Source organism: Odontesthes bonariensis, chromosome 12 (assembly GCF_027942865.1).
Source record: "Odontesthes bonariensis isolate fOdoBon6 chromosome 12, fOdoBon6.hap1, whole genome shotgun sequence".
NCBI lineage: Eukaryota > Metazoa > Chordata > Actinopteri > Atheriniformes > Atherinopsidae > Odontesthes > Odontesthes bonariensis.
This window is the reverse complement of record NC_134517.1, coordinates 20,178,165-20,197,616: the sequence shown is the minus strand read 5'-3', so window position 1 is coordinate 20,197,616 and position 19,452 is coordinate 20,178,165. Positions and strand designations below refer to the sequence as shown.

At 40.8% G+C, this 19,452-nt stretch overlaps 2 protein-coding genes across 2 annotated transcripts; both read left to right on the top strand.

The window, feature by feature from the left end:
• Window positions 1–6,085: 6,085 nt before the first annotated feature.
• On the top strand, window positions 6,086–9,830 carry LOC142396151 (protocadherin 8). The gene is made up of 3 exons (XM_075478697.1): window positions 6,086–8,571; window positions 8,677–8,875; window positions 9,158–9,830. The coding sequence occupies exons 1-3, from the start codon at window positions 6,106–6,108 to the stop codon at window positions 9,469–9,471; spliced, it is 2,979 nt and encodes a 992-aa protein (XP_075334812.1). The 5' UTR covers window positions 6,086–6,105; the 3' UTR covers window positions 9,472–9,830.
• Window positions 9,831–11,485: 1,655 nt separating this feature from the next.
• cnmd (chondromodulin) lies at window positions 11,486–14,338 on the top strand. The gene is made up of 8 exons (XM_075478516.1): window positions 11,486–11,545; window positions 11,693–11,836; window positions 12,300–12,440; window positions 12,556–12,669; window positions 12,783–12,936; window positions 13,367–13,409; window positions 13,485–13,545; window positions 14,111–14,338. The coding sequence occupies exons 1-8, from the start codon at window positions 11,486–11,488 to the stop codon at window positions 14,336–14,338; spliced, it is 945 nt and encodes a 314-aa protein (XP_075334631.1).
• Window positions 14,339–19,452: the final 5,114 nt, after the last annotated feature.

The following is a 19,452-nucleotide window of genomic DNA, read 5'->3' as shown; positions in this document are numbered from 1 at the left end:
TCATATAAACTCCTCCACGTCCCAGTTCAAACTAATGCTGCATTGTTTTATCATAATCCATCTATCAAAACAGCCATTTGACCTAGTTTAGTATCATCCAAAGAGAATCACAAACACTGAATCTATGATCACCTCTATCCTCATTAAAGTGGGAATCAGCCTGCGTAACATGTGGCTCTGCACTGAGCTGAAAGTTAATGTGACTCCGCCAATTCGGTGATCAATTCTTAATAGTTTCAGCTCCTTCTTTTGCTGCACTTAAGTACATTATGATGTTGTCTTGCCACATGTTGTTGTCGCTCATTTGTTTTGACAAGACCAAGTGAAGCATTATCAAAGAGCAAGGATATTCTCTCCTTTGGTGTGTCAGTCTAAATACACTAAGATATCTCAGCAAGCACCAAATGGAGTAATGAGACCAGACAGTCGTATGCAAATGTTTAGGCACCCCCAGGTAAATTCAACATCTTGTTGAAATTTTAATTGAAAAAAGTAAATACAAAGTGTCTGCCTTTAATTGTTATTTATTTCATAAATGCAAAAAACAGTATTTAATGACTTTTTAGGAAAATTTCGTAGTTGGTATTTGAAAATTGTCATTGCTGATGACTAAAGATAATGGTGGCTTAGATGTCCTCTGATGTGTGGTTTGGCTCTTAGCCCCTCCACATGCTGGAGCATCTTTGGGGAAGACTCCAAACCTCTGTAATGCTTCTGAAATTCCCTGAAATGCTGTGTAATTATAGAGTAAAAATCACTGCATATAAAGTGCAAATACATTATGAGTGCTATGAGTGTTTGTGTGAATGGATAAAAGAGAAAACACTTTGTAAAATGCTTTATAGAACCCAGATAAAGATATAAGGTATTATATAAGTAAAGCTTCTGCAATCTAATAACATATTTCTAATCATTTAGAATATGCAAATTTGCTGGATATTCAAGATATGGGTTTAACTAAGTACCTGACTGAATTTTAAGGCAGCTTAAGCTGTACTGAGTGAGTTACCTGAAAATGCTGATAACCAGTTGATTCCGGAGAGCATCTCTAAATATAAAAATTACAAAACAAGCTAGTTTTCCAAATGGGTTTGTTAGCTGGCTAAATGACTCACTTGATGCACAAAACTGCTAAGTGAAAGAATGTGGGCACTACTTCTACTGAGAGAAAGAAGACTTGTGGTGTCGAGGTCAAAACCACTTCAAAATGTAATTTATTCAGCCTCTGTCAAGTTACATGAAAGCAGCAGACTGTTATCGATGTGTTTCCTTGTGGAACGCAAAACTTTACTTTGCTTTAGTAATGCATCCATCCACTTTCTATACCCGCTGAATCCGTCGGTCGGGTCGCTGGGGGGCTGGAGCCTATCCCAGCGGTCAACGGGCGGGGTACACCCTGGACAGGTCGCCAGTCCATCACAGGGCCACACAGAAATAAACAAGACAAACAACCACGCTCACACTCACTCCAAGAACAATTTTAGAGACACCAATTAACCTACCATGCATGTTTTTGGACAGTGGGAGGAAGCCGGAGTACCCGGAGAGAACCCACACAAACACGGGGAGAAACATGCAAACTCATGGCAACACACAGAAAGGCTCCAGCCGGGAGTTGAACCTGGAAACCTCTTGCTGTGAGGCGTGTGTAAAACAGAGGAAGGAAAAAGAAAACAAAACAAAAAGAACTCTCAAAGCTTTAGCTATTTCTTATGTGCTAAAACATCTTAAAGAAATAGCACTTAGAGTAAGAGTAACTATCAGTGTGCATGAGCAAAAATTCCAAAATGGCTGCTGGAAGATTTGGTCAATCCAATAGTTTTAGTAAATGGTTGATATAAAAGAGGGTTCTGCAGGGGACATCGGAAAGAAGAAAGGAAAACCTTATTTGTGGCATTGCTTAAAGTCTGCACAGCCACGTCTTAATTACCCAGTCAAGGTGAAGACCATAAATACCAAAAGTATGTTTTCTGGGGAAAAAAGGAGCATTATTCAACAAAAAGAGCACCAAATAATAAATAATCAAATAATCTGTTAAGCATTGGATTGTAAATGTTCTGCTTTGAGGTTGTGTGACAGTAGAGTCACAAGAAGCAATTGACATATAGGAAGAAAAATGACTTCTACTAAATGTCAGCAAATTTTGGATGAAAATATCAATCAGTCATTCTATAACTGTGGCTGGCTTCCATGGCAGCACAATTATCTATTTGAATGTAAATTTGCGGTATACCCTAGTATTTACTTTAGCCACAAGATTAATTGTTAATTATATGAGTCGTTGTCAACCCACCTTACTATCTGTACAGTAAAATGCACCTCAGACCTCCATTAAAACTCAGAGTCCTGTCATCTCCGGATAAACTCAGAGGACTCTGTAGTTGTTGGGTTTATTAGTGATGGACAAGAAAATGAGTACAGGGAACTGGTCAATATTTCAAAACAAAAGATGACTGTAGATTTTAGTAGGACCAGGAATAAACCAAACCCCGTCTCCATTATAGGAAAAGAGGCGGAGGTTGTTGAGGGAAGTTTACCTGGACAGAAGACTGGACTGGAGGCTGTCTTCAAAAGGGACATAACAGACTGTATTTCATACAGAGGGTTAGGTCCTTCACGGTCTGTACCAAGATGTTGCATATCTTCTGTAAGTATGTGGTTGAGAGTGCAATCTGCTTTGCAGCTATCTGTTGGGGACAGAAACATCAGAGCCAGTCACTCAAAGAAACTGAACGAACTGATAAAGAAGGCTGGCTCTATGTTCGGGACTGCTTTGGAGTACCTGGAGATGATTGTAAAAAGAAGAATGCTGCGCAAGTTACGGAACATAAAAAACAACACTGCAGACCCTCTACATATCCCAATGTGTGATCAGTAAGAGGCGTCTTCATCTACGTTGTAACACTGGACAATACAGGAGGTCATTCCAGCCAGCAGCAATAGCTATGTATAATCACAGTTAATAAAGATTGAATTGAAAAAAAAGAAAGACTGCCAAAAAAATGTAAAAATCGGCCTTTCAGTTAATGACTGAAAAAAGAAAGATCTCAATCTGTTTAAATGAGTTTTGCCGCAGAGTAGCTCTGCTTACAGTCCAAGTTCAAGTGAGACATTTGCAAATCTGGAGGAACTCATAGTAAGCCCACTGCTCCTCTACACTGGATGTCACCTGGGCACTTCGCTTTGGAGTTTTACTGGAGGCTTCCAGATCAACCCAGGCTTACCTGATGAGATTATGTATCCCCAAGTTGACTTGGAAGCAGCTGCGGATGTTCTAGATGGAGCTGGAGGAGGTTGTTGACAACAGGGAGGCCAGGGCTTCTCTGCACCCACTGTTGTTTCTGCAATCCTGAAGCAGAGGGTTTGGGGGAGGACTGGCGGATTTTGGAGGAGGATGAGTGGCTGGATGGATGGATAGATGGATACAAGCACATCAAGGAATGTTGGAAGCCCCAGTGTTAATTGGATGAGAGGATAAACTAAAAAGTCTGTATTTGGAGATATTTTCATTTCAATTACACCAACACACGATGTTAACATAGTTTGTTTCATAAAGTGAGAAAATATAATGTCACAGTTGCTGTCCCAATTTAGGAACGTTAAAATGATTGAATTACCAAACTACCTTTGTCGCTTGCAGCAGCCTCCACTATTTGAATGTGTCCCTGTGGGCTCTACATAAAGTCTCCGATCTGTATTTCTATTGTTAGCAATATTGTATCAGATTATTCTTCTTATTAAATGTTCAAACCGCAGAAAGCTGTGCACCATGGCTGACTAATGAATCACTATGTGAGTGGAGACATGGAGTTGTGAGAAGTTAGATGTAAAATTCAGAGATGAATTGTTAGCAGCCCTCTAACCAGATGCAGAGTGAAAGAATAGTTATGCTCTGTGTTGTTCAGAAATCCTCCAATCTGTACAGAAGCCGAACAAAGATGTGTGAAAATATAATCATACTGCAAAAATCTAATCTCATAAAGTGCACAAGGGATTCGACAGAACATCTTAAAAGAACAAACAGGCATGCACACATACTTGATTGAAACTAAATCAGATCCTTAGAGAAAATCTACAGATTTGTTTTCTAGATTACTGCCAAAATGTTGTTTGCACAGCCAATTCCTGCTACCATATTTCAAAGGAGGGTTGACAGAAATCTGTGCCAACACTTTACTGAGTCAACAGCACTGGGTAATCCTTCGGTCTTGCAATAAATTCAACAAGGTGAGGTGGGTGATACAGTTTTTTGAGATTCTGTCAGAGAAGTGAAGACTCGGCTCTGTGAAGGAATGTTGAGGCTACAGATTGCGGTGTTGTATTGTGTTCAATCTGCGCACATTGTTTTTACGCAGTATGGTAGAAGGCCAAAAACAAACCAAAAAAAATGAAGATTATAGCAGTAAGTGGATCTTGAATGAAAACCATGTGTATTAATGCATTGCTTTTATCTCCCTCTGCCCTTCTGGGAAGGCTTTTCACAAGACTGTGGATTGAGAGAGGGATTTGCTCCCTTCCAGCCACACAATTATCAGTGAGGTCAGACACTGATGTTGAGCGATAAGGTCTGTTTCACAGTCGACACTCCATATTCACCCAAAAGCCACTGGAAGAGGTAGTGATGAGGGCTCTGTGCAGTCTGACCAAGTTCCTCCATGTCAAAACTGGAAACACTTCTTAATGGATTTCGATTTGTCATGCTGAACATGAAAAGACTCTTCCTCAAATTGTTGTGGCTTTGAATTATCTCATTGCCAGAATTGCGTGTTAAGCACTTAGATCTCCCTTAAGAAAAACCAAGGAGCAGCTGCCCAAACTACGAAACAGATGAATGCCAAAAAGGTGTGGGGGCGGGGGTGGTTACATTTATTGACAAGACTGTGAACTTTCTTGTGGTTTTATACTTAAAATGTTCTTAACAGCAACCATGCAAATGTGCTAAAAAATTGATAGATGAATAAATGGCTCATCTGGTATAGAGTAAAGAATGCTGGTTGAATGTTTGATGTGATTTGTAATTATAATATAATATATAGCAGCTGAAGATTGTGTTGTTGTTTTTTTATACCATAAGTAGATTAAACTCCCCACCTGTTACCACCTTCTTTGATAAAGTCATTAGAGAGGAACACCCCACCCTGAAAAAGATGGTTCTACATAATAAGGAGATGAGCTGGGTCATCAGTTGAAAGCTGAGAGTGTGCTGTTTATTTATTATATATTTTCTTTGGTTAACAAATAACAATATGTGTGTGTGAAAGTATATTGTCAAAATTAACCAAAGACAAGCAGGAATCACGATTGCATATGATGAAGATCTTCTGATGTTCAAATTGAGAGCTTTTCAAAGGAGGCTATCCCTAAATCTGGTTGAGACAGTAGTTATTTGGCGATAGCCACTGTTTTTCTTTTGCAGCACATAAATATCAAATATTTCCCAAAACAATTTGGCAACCATCCCTCTCTTATACATCAAGAAATATTCTCACTCGGGGTTGTCTCTAAAAAAATTGTTATTCTCTAGTTAATAACCCCACAAGAGAAACCTTGTTCTGTGCAACAGGAACAATCAAGCTGGTCTCGGGAGTGCGTGTACACATTCGTACACGTGCGCGTACTCATAGGCACACCTTAACGCGTGCATACAAATCATCAAGACAATGAACCCAACATCAAAAGAAAATAAATAAGCCTGTGCTCAATAAAACCACCACTGTGTAATGGCTGTAATAAGAAGATAAACAGTGCAGCAACTTATCTTCAAGCAACGCCAAATATCATTTTGCCCTTTTTTGTTTTCCAACTTCCCTCCGCTCGCTTTTCCTCTTTCTCTCAAGTGTAAAAAGGCTTACAGCTCTTTCTTTTTTTCCATAAGGATGTATTTTTAATTCTAAAGCGCTGGATTGGTCACACTTCGTCTCATTAGCATGAGGAGACGTATAAACCGCGCCACTGCAGGATTTTGAGCTGGCGAGGCAACAAGCGTATCTGACTGGCTGCGCGCGAGGAGTAACTTTCACTTTCAGCACAGTTCAGTTCATAAAAGCGGGAGCTGTATGGAGAGCCAGTTCCAGATGTGAACTGCTCTCAGCTGCGCAGCACACAATGAGGCTGGTCACCGAGGGAAAGATTACTACGAAGATGATAAGGTGCACATTTATAACTTATTGGCACCGGTGGATTTTTATTTTTACTCTCAATCTATTTTTATTTGCCTCATTGGCACAGTCCGAGGGAAATACTGTGAGATACCAGACCAGAGAGGAGGACGCACCCGGTACGGTGATCGGAAACCTTGCCAAGGACATGTCCTTGACTCTGTCTCATTCCTCAAAGAGCAATTTCAGGATGATGAAACAATTCAACGATTCATTCATTAGGGTGAGAGAAAGCGACGGGCAACTCACTGTCGGGGAACGAATTGACAGAGAGAGAATCTGCAGACACACTTCACAGTGCCTGATTACTTTTGACGTGGTTAATTTCTCCAAAGATCGCTACAAATTGATTCACGTTGAGGTGGAAATAAAGGACATCAATGACAACTCGCCAGGGTTTCCAAGCAAGGAATCTATAGTGGAAATTTCTGAGAATGCAGCAGTTGGGTCCCGTATTCCCTTAGACCCTGCCGTGGACGCTGATGTCGGGTCAAACTATATACAAAGCTATCAAATATCTGTAAACAGTCATTTTACCATTGATGTGCTTCTGCGAGCGGATGGGGTTAAATATGCGGAATTGGTCCTAATGAAAGAGCTAGACAGGGAGACACAATCCTCATACAATGTTGAGCTGGTGGCCACAGACGGAGGAAACCCATACAGATCAGGGTCAACAAAGATAACTGTCAAAGTGACTGACTTTAACGACAATAGTCCCGTTTTCGACCAGAATAGTTTCTCAGTTAGTCTGCCTGAGGACGCGCCGGTTGGCACTGTTATCCTGGACTTAAACGCAGTTGATGCTGATGAGGGTTTGAACGGAGAGGTCATCTACGGGTTCGGAAAACAGGTTTCTCATGAGGTCCGAGAACTTTTCCAAGTAGATAATAAATCGGGTCGTCTGACACTCAGGAGCCCCGTGGATTTTGAGGACAAAAGGACCTATGAGCTGGACGTGCAGGCGACTGATCTGGGAGCCAACCCGACCCCCTCTGTGTGCAAAATCATAATTCACGTCACAGACGTTAATGATAATGCCCCAGAAATCAGTATCACCCCGATGACCTCCATCTCGACAGGTATTGCATACATCAGCGAGGCGGCAGACAAGGACAGTCTGGTGGCGCTGATCAGCACCTTGGACAGAGACTCTGGCATAAACAGCCAGGTCCACTGCACGTTATACGGCCACGACCATTTCAAACTCCGACAGGCTCACGAGGACAGCTACATGATAGTTACGGCAGCAGTCCTAGACAGGGAGAGGATTAGTGAATATAACTTGACGGTCATGGCTGAGGATTTTGGGTCACCTCCACTGAGAAAAATCACTCAGTACACCATCAGACTCAGCGACGAGAACGACAACGCCCCCCACTTTGCTAAAGCTGTCTATGAAGTTTCGGTGGTGGAAAACAACGCCCCGGGGGCTTACATCACCACTGTTGAAGCCAGCGACGCGGATCTGGGCAACAATGGAAAAATTACTTACAGACTTGTGGACAGTGTTATCATGGGATCCCCTGTTAACACATTTGTGTCTCTTAATTCCGTGTCTGGCTCCATATATGCGCTGAGAAGTTTTAATTATGAATTAATGAAACAGCTAGACATACACATTCAAGCAAGCGACGGGGGGTCACCACAGCTGAAGAGCACAGCCATCATCAGATTGAAAATAGTTGATCAGAATGACAACCAGCCTTCTATCATAGAGCCTCCCCTTTATAAGGGGTCTGCTGAGGTTTTCCTGCCCAAAGATGCACCTGCAGGTTATGTGGTAACCCAGATTAAGGCCACCGATGCTGATGAAGGCATAAATGCACAGCTGTCCTATAAAATCACAGAGGGGGGGCACCTGGGTTTCTCTGTCAACAAAGACACAGGGAAGGTGCACGTGAGTCGACAGCTGACGTATGATCTCAACGACAATGTCAAAGTCACAGTGTCGGTCAGTGATAATGGATCCCCCTCACTAACCTCCACAGCCGTGATACTTTTCAGTTTTATTGAAGGAACTCTGCCTAGCCTGCCTTCTTTAGCTCAAAATGGCAGCGAGGAGCTCTTTGAATGGGACATGTCTATAGCTATAATAATCGTCCTGGCAGGGAGCTGCTCTCTCCTCCTGCTGGCTATCATTCTCATCACTACCATTTGCAGCCGGCGGAAAAAAGAGACGAGGGAGGGGGCGTTTGATGAAAAAGAAGACATACCAGATGTGGAGAAAGTGGAAAGTGGTCATATTGATTCATTGATTGCCAACCACAAAGGCAAAGCATTTGATACTCATCCATTTCCAGAGGATCTCCCATTGGCCAGCAGCAACACAACAGAGGCAGGCTGTGAGGATGGCAGACAGACCACAGGCATCTTTGAGTCTAACAGCAGGGTAGTGGAGGGGAAATTAAAGGTATGGAGATTTTATCAATTATTCAAGGTTCATTGCACAGTTACTTTGTTGCCTTTTCAGTACGTTGACTCAAAATTTGCATGGATAATGTTTGTATCTTTCTAGGGTTATTCTACACTGCCAGGATATGGGAAAGAAACTCTCAGACCTATAACAATATGGAAAGGCAATTCATTCACAACAATCTCAGCAAGAGATCCCCACATCAGCGGCAAGGACAGTGGAAAGGGGGACAGTGACTTCAATGACAGTGATTCTGACATCAGTGGAGATGTTCACAAGAAAGAGTCGCCACCAATGAACAGTAAGTGTTGTGAAAACTGAAAAAAAAAAGTTCAACAAGCGGATGTAAAGGAGACAAACATGATGTTTATTTAATTTTCCTAGTAACCTGCTTACACTATGGATTGCACACAGTTGCACATCTATTTCCAAGTACTAAGTATTTATTATGATTGATTCAGCTGCACACGAGATGCATTCCGACTGATTTAACTTGAGCTCACTGGAATCTCTTATCATCAAACATCCAGACGAGCCAGCAACTATTCATACTACATCCTGACAGCACTGTGATTTTTCACAGGTCTGTGGGCATGTACAAGCGAGTGCAAAGTGTTGGGACACTCAGACCGATGCTGGAGCCCATCAGCTACAAGGCCCAACACGAGCCTCGCCTGCGGACCGCATCTGTCAACATTCTCCAAGACAGCAACGCTTCCCCGGGACGCTAGAAGGGAAAACTATTACCCAGCTCACCTACCCAAAACCGGCGGTCTGCAAAGTGTGTACGAAAAGGTTCAACACCAGGAATTTGATTATATTCTTGTTGGCCCACCAACACCAGCCAGGATACAGGAAACAGATGAAATATCCATCCCAGAGTATACAAACTCCTAAAAAACACTTATATGATAGATCAAATTGTAAATAAGGGACATTTTGTCTTTGTTCTGTACAACACTTTCACCTGAATTGATTCTATGTTTGATTGTTGCTGTGTTTTGTAGTGTGTAGTGTCTTTTGGCTCATATAAGACTGTTCAGTGTATCATGTGTAATATGCAAGATTTTCTACATTAATAATATATTTTTCATATTGAATTAATGTAAAGAAAAATTTTATTATGAATTTTTAAGAGCATGTGTTACTGTTTAAGGGCATGACTTATGGACATTTAGGCTAAAAAAAAAGGCCTCTTTGCTGTGGAAAACAATCAATTGAAAGATTGTCATGTCTGTGGTAGATTTGATCACATTGTTGCACAAATAAACAGTTAAAAGAAATGCTGTTTTGCTGTTCAGTGATGGAAAAAATGGAGCAATCAGGACTCACTTGTTATGTTATTGTCAGATTACAACCTTATGCCCTCAGGAAATACCCATAAAGCATACCGAATAACCCCAATTAGCCAACTCAATGCATTCCATTTGCCTCAAAGGCTTATAAGCTGCAGTGAATAAGATGTGTTTCTCCAGTCATCACAGCTGAACTGATGGCTGCATAAGCACAAGCCAATCTCATTGTCTTTTCATTGTACACAATGTGGTTACTGCGCCACTTCAATTTGCATGCAAATATTGCACTGCTGATCAAATTCTCTCACAATTACATATTTTTCAAAGGTCAAAGAATCTCCTCACCTTCTGTGATTGCCTTGCAGCTTACCAATTATCCAAAAAATGGGATTTAATCTGTTTCCAAGCAACAGAGGCACAGCGTATTTGAATCTGTTTTCTTGCCATTTTTCTTCCATTTAAGTTAGGATAAAGACCAAAAAACTTTGACTACACAACTACCTTTCTCTCACTACGACGAGAGAAAATTCACAATTAAGCAATGGTTGTGTCTGTGTATTCCACTGTCTGTGCTGCCTACTCGTATGTGGTATGAATATAAAGAGCTAAAAAGTGGACTACTTACAAGTTTAACTACAGGTGAGTGCAATCTTCCTTTCCTGCTGACATGTAGGCAAGGAGCTTAAGCAAATCTGCAGCAGTCACAGAAAAAATGGATGTTACCGTGATGCTTGACAGTTTGTGAACCTTTTAGAATTTTTTATATTTCAACATGAATATGACCTAAAACTGAATCAGTTTTCATACAAATCCCAAAAGTATATATATAGAGTCCAACTAGATCAATGTGACAAATTATGTGACAAATTATGTGACAAATTATGTGACCTGGGCGTAGATGTATTGATGGCATTTTACATCTTAACCCTTTAATGTCCAAAATTGAGAAAAAAAAATTGCATTTCTTTTTTTCGGTTTATCAGGGCTATAAGAGTAATCTTTTCAATGGCATTGAAATGTGACAAAGTAATGGTAGAAAATAAACTCTCACTTTGTATTAGCCCTGCATACCTACACAGGTAGGGGGAAAAATGGCTCTGCCAGGTTTACTTTTACAGATAGAAAAAGATAGAGCGATGAAAATGGGCTAAAAGGATGCTAATCCAGATATGCAGAAAATTCTAGAATTCACACCCTTTATGCACTACAGCATGTCTGATATGCTATTAAAGTGAGTTATTAAATGAAAGCTCTAAAGATATTCTGTGAAAGCATAACTGGCCTACAAGGTTATGTATTTTCCTCGAAACAGTCACTGGCAGAAAGGTCTGACAGCGTTCTTTTTACAGACCAATACATTAGTATCTATAACACATGACAAGTCTCTCACGAGCTAAAAGCTGCTTTCAAATGTCTGTTTTAGTTTGGCACCACAGGATGGCCACCTTGCTTTGGGCAACTTGGAGATAAAGGTAACATTCAGATGAAGAATTTTGCAATTTTATATCAACTTTACGTCATTCACGTTGACTTGTCAAAATAGTCTTCTGGTGGATAACCCGACTCCCCAAAGACAAACAACCAGAGTGGGAATTACAGACATCACAAGAGAGATTATGGAGAAAGTGCAAGGTACAACTCATGGATCTTGCTGTTTTGCACCGTGCATCCCTGCGGTAAGACAGCCTCAGTTTTTGATCAGAATTCTACTTGACATGTGTGACATGTTAATAAAGCTAGAATCCTAAACTTCCAAGCAATGTTACTCTTGTTTTTGTCATTGTTTAACGCTTTCCTTTTCTTTGTGTACTCTGAACTTTAAGGGACAAAGCGTATCCAGCACACCAGCTTCTACTCCAGTCAGTCGTGTGCTGAGATTTGGAGCTGTGGCTCTTCTCGTTGGTGCAGTGTTCATGTTGTGCGCATCCGTGGCTGCTCTCTACCTGTGGAAAGTCAATGATAGGAATGTGAGTGTTGCCAAAAGACTGTAGTTTTTTATTGTATGGTGTATCCTCAAATGGCAAATATCAGGCATTCAATCAGTAACTGAAACTAAATGAAAAAAATCCCATTCATCACAAGTCAGACTTTAGATTTGATTTTCTTTCTGTCTTTAACACACAGAAACTGCAAAAAACGATCTTGGAGCTTTACTTCATCTCATAATAAAATCGTTCCAATGTTTTTTTTGTGGCAAATGTGGGGCAGAGCTCCTCATCAAGGTCTGCAACAACATCTCCTGTGGTGATTTTCTCAAATTCTCAGTGTGTTAAAACTACAAAGGTTTTCCTTCAACAAAAATGTCAGTGAGGGGGAATAATATAATCGACATGAAGCTTGTTTTCCATCTCTGTGATCATGTTTGCAACTGCGTGATTTACATAACTCAACTAATCAGTTGTTTTAATATTTTACTTTGAATGCTGCCAGGTTTATAATGTTCGTTACAGCTTGAACATCGATGGGGAGGTAAAGGAGGGCTCCATGGAAATAGATTCTGACAACAATCTGGAGAGATTTAAAACTGGGAGTGGAGCTGTGGAAGCTGTGGAGATTCATGACTTTCAAATTGTGAGTAAGTCTGGCCCTGATTTTTTCTTCTCTTGCTCAACTGAGACCTTCTATGTGCTTAGAAAAGTAGCAACGCTGTGAGGGTAAACATTGGCATCTTTCTGATTTGGTGCAGGGTATAACTGGAATCCGTTTCTTTGGAGGAGACAAGTGCTATATAAAACCCCAAATTAAAGCAAACCTTCAACTCATGGGAGCTCACAACAAAAAGACACTGATGTTTGACCTGGTATGTGCACAAATTTTGACGCACAATATTGAAAATTGGAGGGGTAAAAAAAGATGTTGCAGCGCTAATATTTGAGACTAATTCAAAGACATTTTCTTTATTTTTCTCGCCAGACAGATGAAATAATGCCTGTGAGGTATGATGCGGGGTTTCTCATATGGGTTGCAGCAGAACAGCCACTGAGGGACACCACATTTTTAAGCCACAAAATTCTGGATCTTTGTGGGGAACGTCCCATTTTCTGGCTCCAACCCATGTATCCTAAAGGTCCTTCTCTTACTTCCAGCTATTTCCCGTTGCTCCCCCCTTCCAACAGACGAAGAAAAAAACGTTCTAAAACTCAGCATGATCTATTCAGAGTGAACCATTGTGTGTGTTTTTCATAGCTTATTAAAATCTTAGCTGTGATTGCTCTTCTTATCTGCTGACACACTTGTAAAATTTACAGACTTGGCTGAGAATTTAGCGAACATCTTGAACATACACTAAATTTAGAATTGAGCAGCAGACCAACAAAGTCTTTTATTAAAAAAGAATGAACTTGAAATATGCAAAGCTGCTTGAGATCACTGCTGCTAATTGAATTATTCAGGACGTCTGAGACAGCTCCAGCTATGTAGGATTGAGCTCTGAGGACCTGTATGGCATCTTGTGGATGTTGACCCAATACTCTTGCCTCTTGTGGATATCGTAACAGATGGGGAGAGGAGAAAGAGAGACATTCAGCGAGCCAAGCGGCAGTTAAATATGGAGGAGCTTGAGGAAGCTGCACGGGAGAGTGAGTCGGTGAATCGCACAGAGCATGACACCTCCAGAGCTGAGGACGAAGAGGAGTCAGCTGCGGGATCAGCATACAACCCTGAAAACCCCTATCATGTGAGTAACAACTTAATCAACAACACTGTTTATGATAAGCAAGACTCCAGAGGTGGTGACATTTTTATTTACTATCCAGAGCCACAGATTGGGCCCTAAAGCGTTCCTTAAAGTAACATTTTGAAATGAGGTTTTGCTGTTTTGTCCAAACTTTTACAGATGACTTCATTACAGCAGCAGCCTGAAGTTGCAAGCCTCGTTAAAATATATATTTTCACACAGATAGAAGCACACAAAGAGGAAACATGTTAACCTGCATTTAGTTTTTCTGTCAGCAGTGGGTGGTACATGCTGCTGGTGCTGCTACTGCTGCTGTAAAGGTGTCATACTGGCAGCTTTAATTACAGGTCGCTGGGGTAAAAGCTGCCATTCCAAATTGAACTCATGAACTGAAGAGAAAACTCCCACCGGTTATAAAAATTCATGTTACCTCAAAGAAATTGAGTCACTTTCTTGGGTGGATGAGATTAAAAGGATTTGAATTGCAAATTAGTATGGATTCAAAAGATAATTTCCCAAACAATTTCTTGCTTTTGAAAACTGATCTTGCTTTACATAACTGCAGCGCAGCGGAGAGGCCAGAGAGGAGAGCGCCATGACCTTTGACACTATGTTGGATCACCAGGGAATCTGCTGCTCAGAATGCCAACGCAGCTACACTCACTGTCAAAGAGTGTGTGAGCCTCTGCGTGGCTACTGGCCTTGGCCCTACAACTACAGAGGGTGCCAGGTAGCTTGTCGGGTCATTATGCCTTGTCGCTGGTGGGTGGCACGCATTTTGGGTCTTGTGTAACACAACAAACTCGACATTTGAAAGGGGACATGTCTTTTATTTCCCCCTGCAAAGGTCTCTTATCTTTCAGCTTCTATTCTGATGCACATGCAGATGCTAATTTTCTGAGTTTGGTAAATACTGCCAAATAGCTACTCCATATATTGTGATGTGCAGATTGTTGAGTATGATAATAAGTACTACAACATTGATAGACTTTATTATTCATGGGCAGTGATTTTTGTATTATGATAGTTAGTCTTAATGCACTGTACTTTGTTCAGTGAAGGGCATTGGACTGAATCCAAAGGCTCAGCAGATCATGTACCTTCTCTGACTTAACAGGCTTCAATAAATTCTAATTACAGTATGTCAGCTTTGATGTTGATGTTTTTTTACATGTCACATCTTGTTCCCATGGTTACACTTGGTGTGTTTCTGATTAAGCTGAAGTGACAGCAACACTTGCCATAACTTCCATTCACAGCTCAGAATCAGTTTGAGGGCAACACAACTTGTGCATTCTGACATCTGCATTGATGTGAACTAATGCGAGTTGAGTGTCATGGCAATGATGGAAAATATTTCCACAAAGGTGACGTTTTTGTTAAATAAATAAATCTGTACTTTTTTTTTAAGCAAAGAGGAGTGGCAGAGTGCTAAGCCACAAAATAAGAGCTAGGCGCTTTTTTCATACATCTGCTTGTGGTGTCAGCTAGTCTGAATATCTCACAATCAAAATAAATCAGATTACAATCTCTGAGGCCATATGCCAACTTTCGAAATAATTGAAAGGAGCCATGTTGTGATCAAGACGATTTCACAGAGGGTGATCCAGGCACATCAAATTACAACAGATGTGAAATTACTCCGTGTCTGCCTCTAAAACTCCATTGAAACACTGAAGCAGTTCAAGGAAGCAGCACAAAGAGATGCTTGTCTTTTTTGCTTGGAGATTTTTCCTGGTTTTCATGGGGGTAGAGGTGCTTATCACATCTGCAGTGCCGATAAGACGGCCTCCGTGCTTCCGTAGGCTATATAATATTAATCCCTCTCCCACGTCTGCAGATACACTTAAAGGAAGGTGACAAGCATGACATATCCAGGACCTCCTGATGGCTCATGCTCTGGAGTGCAGCCGCTAAAAGAGCCCCAAGTACCCTCAAGTGATGTAAATTTGCAGGGGGAGTCCAATTTCCATCACAGTGCTGTCACTGCCATGGTCATTAAACTAAATCATCCCGCTGTGTGTCACACAGCTCCCATTTTAAAGTCCCCTCAATAATGGAGTCATACTTGGAGTGCAGACTGCAGCACAACAGTGAATGTCTGACCTGACAGCAGCTGCAGAAGTTAGCCGAACATTATTTCATCCGTAGAAATAACAGGAGGACAGCATGTATAGGTGTGAGGTAAACTTTAGAATGAGAAATCTTTTTGCTTTTGAGTGTGTGTGTATGTGTGTGTACCTGTAGCAGTATGAGGATATACTCCAAGTTACTCTAACTAAAATTAAAAAATGGTTTGTTATATGCATGTTTTTTTTTTCTTAAGTCTCACTCAAAATATATTGATATAGCAGCACAAGATAAAGAACTCTCAGTTTAAACAAAAGGAGATGAAGCACACAAAGCAAAAAAAGACCCACATCACCACAAGCAGTAACTCAAAATGGCATTTAACTGAGAGGGGAAAAAAACATAGTTCAGAACAACAGCAGTTTTGTTATCCTGAGGCCCTGTTTAGAAAAACTTGTCTCCTTTTGCCATTCCTCTATCTCTTCAGAAGAGAAATGTACCCCCGTTGAGAAGTTAAGACGAATGTGTTGGAGATCAGCTTCAGTGTGCGAGACAGTGTAGCCTTTTTGTTTGTCTCCCCTCTGGAGCCAAGCTTACCCTGGGAGCCCTGCAGGCCAGGGAACAAACAGAGCTTTGTGAGCACCGACCCACTGTGCCCAGCGGCCAGACTGCAATCCTCCACTCCTGTGCTAATAAGAAGCCACAGATGAGGAATCCGTGCAGCTGAGGAGGGAGGGGTGCTTTCTCGCATCCACCTGTGCTTTCATCATTGCCCATCAAAACAAGCATAGGCAGGCGGGGTGCTGTGCACGTTGAAAGCTTTTTCACCAACCATCCTCTTGGCACTAAAACTGAACATAATACATTTGGGAAACCTTAGCTGGTGATTTATTTTGTTGCATGAATTTGTACTAATCAGACCCATTCACTCTCTAGAGCTCTCGGTAAATAAGTCAATAGTCTGTCATAAATTTGCTTGTTGTTGCCCAAGAGACATTAAAAGTGTGAACAGGAGTGTAAAGTGAACCACTCTAGTCAACGTGTCCTACATTTGATTGCATGTTTTCCATTACTTCTAGACATGAATGCAATAAACAGTAGTGACAGTCCATTTTGCACCTTAACTATGAACACAGAAACCCTTTTAGACAAGCTCATTATGTTTGTCTGCAAGAAAGCACTGCAATACATTTATAGATGATGGCGCTGGAGGACCTGTTTCCCACAGTTTTGCACCAGCAGTAACCGCCCAAGCTCCTAACATTTGTCTTTTCTTTTCCTCTGAATGGTCAGAAATATATGGTTGGATGAAGGGTTGTTCTGGTACAAAGCTTAAATGCTTTTTAATCCCATGGTTCAGTGACCACTTGCAGTTCTGCCCAGTACTCTGCCTTCCATTTGCAGGTCCCTCTGAAGTTTTCTTGCCATAGGCTAGAGTGTTTGCTTGCTTCTCTCCCTCTTTCTCAATACTCCCTCCTGTTTTGTATGCAAGTCCTAAATAGCCATTAATCAAATGCCTGTAAGTATTGCATAAAGAAGTGTGACTTGTTTATTTCACTGAGTTAAAACTTCAAATAGTGGCTGAAGACCTGCCTGAATCCAGTGAATTATTTTCAGTGTTATGAAACATTACAGCAATTACTCTGCACACACTGCAGGGATATATATATATATATATATATATATATATATATATATATATATATTTTTTTTTTTTTCTCCTTGTATTGCACTTGGTTGCATGGTGTTCTTGTTGCACTCAAATAGAAAACCTGTAGTGTGGTGTGGGTGTAAATTGGACACAGTGCTGGAATTTGCACAACTGCTTTCATAAGGACATGCTGTATGTGTGACAGTAAGTGCGGTGGAGGCACCCAACCTGCCTAGATGCTGGATGTCAAGAGTTCCACTCAAACAATGGGCAGTATCTTTAAATCATAATAGGCATGGGCTTTGTAAGGATACTGCACAACCCAAGGCAAATATTATCTAGCTGTTTTATGAAGAAGAAAAACAGATCTGTCATAGATATGAAACAAAATGATTTGATTTTACAGTTGAACATACTGGCCAGTGAAAGACCTTGAAAAAAAATTGTTGTAAAGAATACCATGTATTTTTTTTAGGACAAGTAGAAGATAAACTTTTCTTTGTAGCATTACTATAACAAATACTTGCACAAAACTGAGCATGCAGGTTAGTCTGTAGTTAAAAGAAGTGCTTGCAGGCCTGAACAAGCTGTTGAACCTGGCTGATTGGTAGAAAGCATGGCCCCAACAAGACAGCTGTAAGTGGAAACAACGGAAAGGATTATTAAACTCCTTCAAGAAGGTAATTCAACTCAGAGTGTGGGAAGAGACATTGATTGTTCCCAGTCATGGGTCTCTAAAAGTTGGAGCGAGTACAAACAAAATGGGATGGTTGTAACAGGGAAACATACAGGCAGACCAAGGAAGACATCAATTCGTCAGGAAAGAAAACTCAAAGCAATATACTTGAAAATGGAAAATTCCCCAACAAAAGAGATGAAAAACAAAAGAACAGATAAAGAAGTCAATGTTTGTGACCAAACTGTGAGATATTTTCAGCAGGAAAAGCTAATTATATATAGTGATGATATGACATTCTCTCAGTGATGATTCCACATTTTTTTTGTCAGGGTTGTATATGGTAATCAACAACATAAATCATACTTTATCAAAGTTATCATTATCTCTCATCCACATATCAGTGTATTCAGTCTTAAAAGCTATGCCAAATGGGTCAATATAAAAAGACTAGAAATATGTCATGTGTCTGAAGTTAGTGTGGGAAGCTCCCAAGAAGTTCCACATCATCTGGTGGGTTGCTTAAAAAGAGCTAAAGATAGCTCAAAGAAGAATCAAATCAAGACTTCACATCTCCAAACCTTAAAAAAAAAAAGCAAAAAAAAGAAAACAACTCCTACACAAAGCAATGTCAAGAGGCTTGCCACATGAAAGGAGAAGTTGTCTTAAGAGTTGCAGGAAGTACTGACAAAGTTTATGAAGAAAAAAGTGAATGTGTTTTTAATCCTCAGCTGTACGGGCAACAATGAGGGAGCCTGCACGCTTAGATATGTCACCCTAGGGGCAGGCTCTGTACTTAAGGCTTACAACAGCCTCATTATCTCCTTCAACTCACATCAGATCCAAGTAGCAGTTTGTCACAGGCAGGCTCCTCTCTGCCACTAGGCATCAGACCAATTCTCCTGCAACACTACTGTACATAATTGCCATATGGACAGCATTTTGAGCCAGACTGAAGACTAAAAAGCCCTCCAGGCAGATTCCCCAGATAACTAAATGAATATTTTATCTCATTTCCATCTAATTTGCACCGCATTATTATACAGAACTCAAATTTTTAATTAATTGATAGAACGGATCAAACACAGGTTTACACTTTGATTTTTGGGAGCTCTTGTTTTGATAATTTGCATGACTTTTTTCCCATGCCAAGCTTTTTAATCTCTCAGAATTTCAGCATCTCCTTAAAGAAACTGTAATAAAGCATACACCAAATTAATAACTGTCAGTGCACATGAAATGCCTGTCTCGGTTGTGTGAGCAGCTCCAGTGAGAAGTCCTTTTACCTGCCACCCCACTGATTAATTAATTTCACACTGTTTAATTAAATCCACAGTCTGGGGAGCCCGGGCAGCACCGCTGGGAGCTGAATTTGAGCCTTGTGCGTACAAGGATTACTAAAAAGGGTCTGAGACTCCTGCTCCCTCGTTGATGTTGACACTGACGTCACCCTTCTGCAGATACCAGAGCCTGATTGTATCAGTGTCATCTGGCAGTTGTGCGCTTTTCC

What these genes read in the sequence shown, in the direction of transcription:
- LOC142396151 (XM_075478697.1), top strand. Translation starts at nt 6,106, where the DNA reads ATGAGGCTGGTCACCGAGGGAAAGATTACTACGAAGATGATAAGGTGC. An exon ending in TAGTGGAGGGGAAATTAAAG is followed by an intron (nt 8,572 to 8,676) that starts GTATGGAGATTT and finishes GTATCTTTCTAG; the next exon opens with GGTTATTCTACACTGCCAGG. An exon ending in AGAGTCGCCACCAATGAACA is followed by an intron (nt 8,876 to 9,157) that starts GTAAGTGTTGTG and finishes GATTTTTCACAG; the next exon opens with GTCTGTGGGCATGTACAAGC.
- cnmd (XM_075478516.1), top strand. Translation starts at nt 11,486, where the DNA reads ATGGAGAAAGTGCAAGGTACAACTCATGGATCTTGCTGTTTTGCACCG. An exon ending in TTGCACCGTGCATCCCTGCG is followed by an intron (nt 11,546 to 11,692) that starts GTAAGACAGCCT and finishes CTGAACTTTAAG; the next exon opens with GGACAAAGCGTATCCAGCAC. An exon ending in ATTCAGCGAGCCAAGCGGCA is followed by an intron (nt 13,410 to 13,484) that starts GTTAAATATGGA and finishes TGACACCTCCAG; the next exon opens with AGCTGAGGACGAAGAGGAGT.